At 37.6% G+C, this 10,873-nt stretch overlaps 1 protein-coding gene across 5 annotated transcripts in view; it reads right to left on the bottom strand.

Moving 5' to 3' along the window:
• Positions 1–212: 212 nt before the first annotated feature.
• LOC128249500 (telomere repeats-binding bouquet formation protein 2-like) overlaps positions 213–10,873 on the bottom strand; it is a 30,396-nt gene continuing 19,735 nt past the window's right edge. For 4 of the 5 annotated variants that reach the window (XR_008265608.1, XM_052973197.1, XM_052973198.1 and 1 more), the window contains 2 exons: positions 2,851–2,944; positions 213–575 (listed from right to left, as the gene is read on the bottom strand). Coding sequence is in view for 4 of the 5 variants with exons in the window: in XM_052973197.1 (XP_052829157.1) it covers positions 2,940–2,944 (5 nt within the window). In the remaining variant the exon portion in view is untranslated. Of the gene's footprint in view, positions 576–2,850; positions 2,945–10,739; positions 10,868–10,873 lie in introns of those variants that run through there. The other variant, XM_052973200.1, reaches the window with a different exon arrangement.

The following is a 10,873-nucleotide window of genomic DNA, read 5'->3' as shown; positions in this document are numbered from 1 at the left end:
AATATTGGTTTAAAGAGTTATATTAGAGTGGGGGAAATGAGAGTATGTGGTGTTCATATTTTTACCAAAAAAATTCAAGATGGAGTGAATGAAAACAATCATAGACTCTATTTGATGAGAATTTACATCCCATCAACATATTAAAATCAGATCAATAACTGAACAGGATTCCAAAGAATATTGATTGATAACTAAGACAAAAATTGAAAACATAGATTTTAAAAGATTTCATTTATTCTCTCTCAAATGAAAATCTTCAGCTGGTATATTGAATTTTGTCACATAATAAACAGTAAATAAATAAATAAAAAAAAGAATATAAACAAAGCAATTATAATGAAATTGTTCAGTATTTATGCAGCATCTTCAGAAGAATACAAAACAAGTCATCGTCAGTTCGTAAAAATGAGATTTAAAAAAACAAAAGTAAACAAAAAAGAATAAATGAAACAAATAAACAAAAATAATGCTGACTTTGAATTATGATTTATACAGCACTTGATATCCACCTTTTCCTGGGATAAATAATTCCAAATGGCCTGATACCTTCTCTAATTCCATTATACTGACAATATCTATGGAAATAAATAACATTAGATCAACACAACATGACTATGAGGGAGTGTGTGCATGTGCATATACACATTCACATTTATAAACATAACTTTGTTCAATCCATGCCAGTAAGGAAGGCGGATGTTAAATGATGAGGATGAACATACATGCAAAATTTATATCTTTTACTTCTTTCAGTCATTGGGCTACATCCATGCTGGAACACTGCCTTGAAGGTTTTTAATTGAACAAATCTATCACAAGAATTATTTATTTTCTGAAGTCTGGTACTTATTTTGTCAGTTTCTTTTATTACCATATTGCTAAGTTATGGGGACATAAATAAACCAACACTAGTTGTCAAGTGGTGGTGGTGGGCAATAAACACAAACACACAGACATATATATGATGAGCTTCTTTCAATTTCTGTCAATCAAATTCATTAACAAAGTTTTGTTTGGTCCAGGGCTATAGCTGAAGACACTTGCCCAAGGCATCATGCAGCAGGATTGAATTCAAAATCATGTGGTTGACAAGCAAACATCTTATCACTCAGCTACACCTATATACTGTTTTTTAATATATATATATATATATATATATAGTATAGTAGTGAAGGCACATAGCTCAATGGTTAGAGGTAGTGAGTTCGATTCCTGGACCGGCAGTGTGTTGTGTTCTTGAGCAAGACACTTTATTTCATGTCGCTCCAGTTCACTTAGATGAAGAAATAAGTTGCAACATCAGTGGTGCCAAGCTATATTAGCCTTTGTCCTTTTCTTGGATAACATCGGTGACATGGAGAGGAGAGGCTGGTATACATGGCTGACTGCTGGTCTTCCATAAACAACTCTGCCAGGACTTGTGCCTCAGAGGGTAATTTTCTAGGTGCAATCCCACGGTCATTCATGACTGAAAGGGGTTTTACCTTTTATAGTAATAAATTTAGTGGACAGTGGACAGTACATGGCTGGGGAAAGCTAAGGAGAAATGAAAGTTAGTATCATCTGCATAAAAGTAGGCATTGTTGGATGTAATGGCAGGTAAGTCATTTATGAATAGAAAGAAGAGAATCAGGACAAAACCAAATCATGGGGGATACCAGAGTTGATTGAATGAGGAACAAAAAAAGTTCCATTATTGTCACACATACCATTAGTATAATCTAACATGAAGCTACCAACCCAAGAGATGAGACGTAAGTGGAGCCCATAGATGTGCAGTTTCAGAAAGGAGATTTACATTGCTTTCATTAAATTTCTTCAAAGCAAAAAACAGATCATAATAGAGAAAAATTTAAAAATTTAAAAAAAACAGAAAACTATAGAGGGAAACTAAGATTCTGAAGTGTTACAATATCGGAATTCTCAAAACACTACACAAATCTTCATGACTGATGGATTTGTAGTCAGTTGTCATGACTATGGCTGTTCTTGTCTTTGGCACGACTTGATAAGCTTTCTCCATACTGATCATTTATTATGATCAATTCCTTTCCACTTCAAATTCCTTTTTTGCAATATCTTTGAATTTCAGTCTATATCTTCTATAGTTTTTTTTTCCCTTGCATAGTTGGAAGTAAAGTAGTTGTCTGGGGAATCTGTTATTGTGACCCAACCAACATACATTTTTATCAATTTTTGTTGTAACTATGTCCTACTATTCACAACTGCAGTTCATATCATGACTACATGGTACTATCACACTTCATAAAATTGTCAACAATGTCACTGTCTTACATTACTCTGAAAAATAATACAATATCTTATGTTAAATTCAAATTACGACAAACGTAAATAAACAAACGAAGTTTGCTTTTAGAAGCGTTGAGATGTCTTTTTTAGAAAGTTAAAGAAGTGATTTTAAATTCTCAATCGCAGAATAATGCTAATAATATAGCCTGAACAGGGTAAACTATCCCTATTTTGCAGAGAAAAGTGTAGGTGGCTAGCTGTGGACTCGAACTCACATCCCCGTGATTACATGTCACGTTGGGATATCTTTTAATTCTACTTAATACAAAACTACATTTAATTTTTAGTCAATTTAAATTTTGGAGTTTCTTCCCTCAGTGTTTTTTTTTCAAAAGAATTCTTATTAACACTGATGACTTTTCTTCTCATAACAAGAATAATTACAACTGTTTAAAAATATTTCTGGTTTATTACATTACTATATTACTCCTCAAAAATTTTATAAAATAAAACCAGGTTTCAAAATAACACAAATAGCTAAATCACAGCCATAAAATCATGACACATACTAGAATATTTGAAAGAAACAACCATCCTTACCATTTGTTTCCTCACTGGATTGAGATGATGCTTGCGAATGTGAACATGCCATAGGCTGCTGTTGTCTATATTTTATACATGTTTCTTCATCATTCTGTGACAGAACATAAGGAAAAACAGTAAATGAAAGTCCAAAGGCTGAATAAGTAAATGTACATACAATAATGGTTTCAAGTTTTAGCACAAAGCCAGAAATTTTAGCGGAGGGAGTAAGTCTATTACATTGACCCCAGTACTAAATTGGTACCTATTTTATCGACCCTGAAAGGATGAAAGGCAAAGTTAACCTCTGCAGAATTTGAACTCAACGTAAAGATGGAAGAAATGCTGCTTATCATTTTGTCCAATGTAGAAATGATTCTGCCCTTGTAAAAGTACAAGATTGGTTTCAAGTTTTGGCACAAGGTTAGCAATTTTGGAGGAGCGGGTAAGTCTATTACAGTCTAGTACTCAACTGGTTGACCTGCTGAAAGGATAAAAGACAAAATAAACCTTGGCAGAATTTGAACCCAGAACATAAAGACAGAAGAAATGCTGCTAAGCATTTTGTCCAGCGAGGTAACGATTCTGCCAGCTCACTGTCTTTGTAAGTGTACAATATCAGAAACTCATATATCAATTCAAACTTTTAGTACCGAAGCCAAAGCAGACACTGGGCTACGATGCAGGTGTTAGGCCCCTTGGATCCCATCAAACCATCCAACCAATGCTAGCATGGAACATGGACACTAAATCATTATCAGTGTTGCTGCCACCACCATCATCATCTGTACAACAATGTTTTATAAAAAAAAAAACATAGTCTTTATAACCAGAAGCATTGTTAGCTAGAGTACATTTCAGAGTAATAGCTCGCTGTTGTAGTCTGTGTGTATCACTGCATGGCTATGAAGTTTGCTTTGCAACCACATGGATTCAGATAGAATCCCTTGGCAAGTGACTTACAATACAGCCTTGGGTTGACCAATGACTTACAAGTGGAGTTTCATTTGGAAATTGTGAGGAAGACAGGGTGGGGGTGTATCCTTTGTCAATGCACATTGGATGCCTCAGTGATGTCAAACATATCAATGAGAAAGCTGAATAAAATAAAAGTGTTTTCTGAATCAAATCCTTTGTTGATATTTGTCCTACACCAACTTACAAAGTACAATTCTATATTTCTGAGATGAGGAATTTTATATTATGTACATTGTTTACATTAGTTGGATGGGGGTCCTCATCTTGATAGTTGCCTTCACGTTTCAGCTGTTGTACAGTTCAACCTTCTTCAGGTGTTTTTGAACTCAGAACTTCTAGCTGACTGTACTGCATTGACCAATGCCTTTATCCACTATGCTATACCTGTAGGTAGTGACAGAGTGAATTTGCTATTAATTCCCAACTGCAATATTAAAATAATAAAAGAACAGAATTAGTATTGTACCAAAGGTCCTGAAATATGGTGAGTTAAACATCAAAATATGGTAAACTTGAACAACATTTTATAAACTCAAATGTTTAAATTACTAAGACATTTAATTCTTAATGGCTTAGCCTAGACAATTTGTAAGTAGATACTGTGGATAGAAAAGTTTGCAGATCATACAAGGAGCATTGATGAGTGATTTGTTAATTGGCAGGCTCAAGTCAAATTTTACCTATATGAAAGCCTCCTAGCACAGACTATCTTCATTCCATATTTTCTAGTATACAAGTTGGCACAGTATATTACGTAAACATGTATAAACATTTATACATCCTCACTATCTGCTGCAATTCTTGATGTACGAGTTGATTTACTTTTTCTGACTGTAAACTTTGGTCTGAAAAATTCGACTTCTATGTAGGAATATATGGTAACTAGTTAAATTTGGTTTTTCAATTGCTTAATATTACAAAGAGGAAAGCAACAGACATTAAGGTTCACCACTTATAAAAATTGAAATTAATTTCCTTTAAACATGCAAAAATGTTGAACACTAAACATCAACACCTTTTATTTTGGTACATCAACTTTTGAAAAATTGAATACAAAATGCAGGGATTTAGAATGTGAATTTCCAGATGTGAATACTTTGTATATTTTGATTATTGATACTACTATTGATGTACTGTCTCTTTTCTTTTCAATACTGTCTCTTTTCATAGAGATATTCAACTTCAGGAATACAGCTGACAAAATAATTGCTACTAACATGGTTTCTCCTGAAATAAGTTCCATGGGAAGTGTAGCTTCTCATGGAGCTTATTAACTGCTAGTCCAATAATGTTGTGGGATGTTGAACAGAGGGACCAGTTAAATTGCTCGGGGTCTGGTTCCATCCAAATCTTCAGGTGGAGAAGAACTGGGACATGGTGAAATATCTGAAAGGTCGGGCAGGCGTGACAAATGCTTACCTTGCCTCCATTATATATAATCATTTGACCTTTGTGCTTTGTACTAGTTTATGTCTGACCAAACTGGAGCACATACTCTTTCACTTTCTGTGAAAGAGATATGTTCCACTTGTCAGGTGCTCCATTGTCTGTCAATACCCACTGAATGGAGGGCCAGGCATGCCATGGCTGTTGATGTGCTTCCTCTTTGGCCAAGCCCTCATCAACTTTTTTAAGTTTCACTTGAAAAGGAAAGTGAGAGTAGAGAAGGAAGTGCTACCTCCCAGCAATTTTGTTAAAATGTGGGTGAATGTTGCAAGAATGGTCCAAGTGAACCTGTAGGCTGAAGGAGGACAATATAGAGAGGGCACCAACCTTAGCAATCAAGGTGACCATAGTTTTGTGAGGTCTCCATGAGCAGGTGTGGTCCCCGTTTGTCAGACTCACTCTTCCACAGTTCATCTCTTTGATTGAGCTGCAGTCCCAGATCAGGCATAGACCAAGGCAGGGTGCTTGGTACCTAGTGTATCATCAGTTCTCCATCAGTCATGCAATGCAGTTAGTGGAAGTTCCACTCTGGCATTCTACAGAGAGTTACCAGCAGGAAAGCGTGACAACATTCTTGGGAGGACTGAGCATCAACAAGAATCAACTGGCTGGTCTGTTCCAGAAGACTTTCAAGCCAATAATTTCCAGTATACTTAGCCTGACAGTGCTACTGGGGAGGGGGGCATTTCCAGCTCAGGAAGTATTGAAGTATTGAAGTGCCATCAACCAGACTTGTCTAGGATGTGTGCAGAACAACTAAATTGTTCTGCACACACTTGTGGGTTTATGCCAAACACCTGCTGTCATGCATAGGATTGATTATGATATTGGCTGAGTCCATTGTGAAGATTGTCCTGCCACCTTCCTTTGGTTGTGAATGCAGGCAGTGTTTCTTTGTGCGATGGCCTTAGTGAAAGAAGTTGTGGTGGACCAGATTGGAAAAGCTGAGAAAGAGATACTTTCCTCTTTGGTCAAGCACTCATCAACTTTTTAAAGTTTCATTTGAAAAGGAAAGTGAGAGTAGAGAGGAAAATGCTGCCTCCCAGCAATTTTGTTAAAATGTGGGTGAATGTTGCAAGAATGGTCCAAGTGAATAGGCCTACTCTAAGCATGTGCCTGTAGGGTGAAGGAGGACAATGTGGAGAGGACACTTGCTTTAGTGGTCAGGGTGACAGTGGTTTTGTGAGGTCTCCATGGGCAGCCATAAGAAATATCTTTCTTTTGTGGAGTTATTCATTGTTACAATTTATATTGTTATTGTTTTTAACTTTTAACATGCCTTTTATGTAATTCCACATCGTGCTGTTCTGTATAGTCTCCAATGTTTTTTGTGAATTCTTAGTGGTTAATAAAGAAAACTATTATTATTATTATACTGTTTTTAATCTACACGCTTGATATAATCACCTTCAGGGACAGACCTAGCGCCCTTGGGAAATTGAAGATTATGAGATGTTGAAACATAACTGAAAGCTTGTAGGGGCAGTACAGAAATACACTCATGAAATACAACACAAACATTTAAATTGATAGGGTTTTTCTAAGGATATGGGCAATACTTCTAAAACTTTTTTTGATTTCTGGGATGTCTAGATGTTTCTGACATCCCTTTTTTGTCATACCTAGGCACCTATAATAGAAGGTAGAGTTTTTGATTTCATGTTTGCATACAAGCCACAACTGTTCATTCCTAGAATGGAGGTTTTATAGCAGAGTTCTATTTTGCATCATTCTTCTTCTCCCCACTGCTTCTAGGTAGGTAGAGACAGTCAACATCTGCCTGAGGGTAGTGCATGTTATTAGATGTCAATAATTTCCTTGCCTTCCTGTCTATGCATTGAAGTTCCATAGGATTTCAGTTAATGATGTTAAAACTGCACAGGACAACTGGATTTTCTAAGGTGTTAATGGCTTCAATATGATTTTTAGAGTTACATTCAGTCTTCAGTACAAGTTTTATTCTCTTGCAGTACTTCTTATTTTAATTCATAGTGGTATGACTCATGCCATCTTTGTTTATTCCCAGATATTTATAAGTTCCTTGTGGGTCAAGTTCCTTGATGGTAGTGCAATACCTAATTTAATGGACACTTTGTCTGAGCCTGCTTCTTACAAAAGTTGCTTTAGACCACTTATTGATGCCAAAATTCTTCCTGATGTCATTGCTAAACTCTTTAACAGTTGTTAGCAGCTCTTCTAGTTCTTTGTCATTCCCTGCAAACAGCTTCATATCATCCATGTAAAAAAGCTAGTTTATCATCTTCTTACAAATTTTGTACCCATATCCAGTGTTATTCAATTCATTTGTGAATGGGATCAGTGTCATGCCAAAAAGTAATGGAGAGAAGAAGTCACTTTAAAAGATGCCTTGTTTGATGATGATGTTGTTGGATTGGCTCATCTCATTACTATAGTTTAGAAAGAGACATAATGCCAAAGGTCTTGGTCATTGCCTTCATGAGGCCCAGCACTTGAAAGGAACTCAGCTACTTTGCCTCTGTGAGGCCCAACACTCAATAGAAACTCAGCCACTTTGCCTCCATCAGCCCCGATGCTTGAAAGGAACTCGGCCACTTTGCCTCCACTTGGCTTGATGGGTCCTCTCAAGTACAGCACAATGCCAAAGATCTTGGTTACTAGTCATTGCCTCTGTGAGGCTCAAAGCTCGAAGATCATGCTTCACCACCTTTTCCCATGTCTTAGTGGGTCTAACTCTACCACAGGTTCCATCCACAGTTAGAGATCAGCACTTCTTTACACAGCTGTCCTCGTCCATATATATCACATGACCATACCAGTGCAGTCTCTCTTGCAAACCACATCTGATGCCTGTTTTCTCTTAAGATGCTTACACTCTGTCAAACATGCACACTGATATTGCATATCCAGCGAAGCATACTGGCTTCGTTTCTTTCAAGCCTATGCATGTCCTCGGCTGCCACAGCCCATGTTTCACTGCCATGCAGCATAGCTGTTCACACACAGACATCCAACAATCTGCTTTCACTCTGAGAGAGAGGGGTAGGAGCTCTCTGAACCTTGCACTGCCTAATCTTATTCTCAGAGCATCCACCTCCACTACTAATGTGACCACCTAGGTAACGGAAGCTATCTACTACCTCTAGCTTGCCCTGCTGGCAGTTGATGCATATTTTCAACATTTATTTGTACCTGTGCACCTTCCACATTCGAAAGTTAGTTTCTCTGTTAACCTTCCGCTGATGTTGCTGCACCTTTTGTGTCTCCAAAGCTTACACTGGGTGCATCTTATGGATTTTCTACCTACACTTTCTCTACAGATTGAGCAGGGCCATCTCCCTGAAGCGATCTGTGATTTGTCTGCTTTCCTACTTACTCATACTTTGGTTTTTGCAAGGTTAACTCTAAGTCTTTTGATTCTAGACCTTGCTTCCATACCTAGGACTTCTTCTCTAGTTCAGGTAGTGATTCAGCTAAGAACAAGGTCATCACCATAGAGGAGCTCCCAGGAGTAGCCTGTCTTGAATTCTTCTGTTATTGCTTGGAGGAGTATGATGAACAAGAGGGAGATGAGCACCAATCCTTGATGAAGCCCAACTTGTACCCAGAATTCTTTGATGTACCCATTGCCCACCCTCACCTTACTGGTAGTGAACCTGTACAGAACTTGTACGGTTCTGACCAACCACTTGTCTATCCCTAGTTTCTGCATTGACCACTAGATAAGGGATTGGGGGGACCCTGTCAATAACTTTCTCAAAGTCAACAAAAGCCAAGTACATACGTTTATCTTTGGCTCTGTATTTCTCCTGCAGTTGCCTTACCAGAAATATAGCACCAGTGGTGCTTCTACCTGGCACAAAACCAAACTGCATCTCATCTAGACTAACTCTCTCCCTAATTAATTGGGCTATGACTCTCTCCATAACTTTCATCACCTGATCCAACAATTTGATACCTCTGTAATTATTTCTATCTAAGGCATCACCTTTACCTTTGTAGCAGTTGACTATGGTGCTGCTATGCCAGTCATTCGGTATGACTCCTTCATGAACTACCCGATTTACAATATGGGTGACTAGACCATAACCCATACCGCCAGATATTTTAAGTATCTCAGCGGCGATTCCCGATGGGCCGGGGGCTTTCACTGTCTTCATATCCTTAATTGCTTTATCTACCAGGGTACTGTCGATTCAGGTAGCTGGTCCCTCTGGGTCAATATTTGCAGAATTTCCTTCTCCCATGCATTCTCCATGTTCAGTAGTCTTTCATAATGGCATCTCCAAGCCTCTTTCTTTGCAGAATCATTAAATGCAAGTGCACCATCATCTATGCGGATACATTGCTCTCCTATGACATCACAATTTTCTCTCACACACTGTCTCGCTATCCAAAATACATCAGTTCTTTGATCCTCATGATACTGAACATAGGCAAACTTCTTTTCTGCTTCTCCCTTGGCTAGATATACCTGTCTCTTAGCTTCTCTTTTGGCTATCTGATACAGTTCCCTGCTGCCCCCACTCTTCCAGGCCTGTTTCTTTGCTCTAATGGCCCTGTCCACAGTATTGTTCCACCACCAGTTACCCTAGGTCTGGAAGTGACTTTGCACCAGCCACAGATTTGGTCTGTGGTACTCAGCAAGCTGTCTCACAGGAATTCCCAGTTGCCCTCTGTGTCATAAGTTTGTAGCTCCTCCTCCATCTCATCAAATTTCTCAATTAGGATGTCCCTAAATCTCTGACCATATGAAGAGTCCTTAAGCTTCCAAATCCTTCTTTTCCAGATTGGTCTGCTTCTTGACATCCCTCTGGCCTGGAGTATAGGTTAAAATAATTGAGATGATATTTTTGAATTGGGTAAAATGAGTAAATCACATCTGAGAAGAGACTATATGAGCAATCCAATCTTAGAATATGTACTCCTGATGCTTGTACAACATTCATGTGGACAGGCAGACTTGTTAGAGCACTCGACAAAACAATTTTCAATGTTCCATTACACTTCTAACAAAAAGAATTCAAATCCCACTCTGGTTAACTTTGTCTTTTGTCTTGTTGGAAGTTGATAAAATAAAATCCTAGTCAAACTAACTAGTGTTAATTTGTATTCCCGAGAAAGTGGAATGATAGTAGGAGAGTTTATAAAGCTGAAGATTTTCTAAGAACAAGGAAGTTGTGAACTTATGTTCCTCCACAGACACTTAAAGTGAAAGTGAAATGAAAAAGTTTCAAATGGATTAATTCATAAAATTTTATAATTAATCCTTTAGCATTTAAACTGGCCATATCCAGCCAAAATATTCTACCTGTTTTATGCTCAAACTGGCCAAACCTGGCCTTTCACACCTTCCCTATAATGTCATTCTAAAAATAAACATCCACACCATCAAACTCTTGAGGCTACAAGATAATCCATGATTAATCGAAGACAATGTGAATAAATAAGCATTAGATTTAACTGAATAATCTGAACGCTAAAGGGTTAAAGGAATATTGTACCTTGCTTTGACTCTTCATATTTATGGGCTGATTGTTCTCTTCAACTTCTTCATCATCATCAGTGTAATTTTTGTCATCTCCTCCTCCTCGTTCTTCATGGATTGAATTCATCTTATTTTGACAATAACCATTAT

This window comes from Octopus bimaculoides, chromosome 15 (genome assembly GCF_001194135.2).
Source record: "Octopus bimaculoides isolate UCB-OBI-ISO-001 chromosome 15, ASM119413v2, whole genome shotgun sequence".
NCBI lineage: Eukaryota > Metazoa > Mollusca > Cephalopoda > Octopoda > Octopodidae > Octopus > Octopus bimaculoides.
This window is presented reverse-complemented; position numbering and strand designations above follow the sequence as displayed.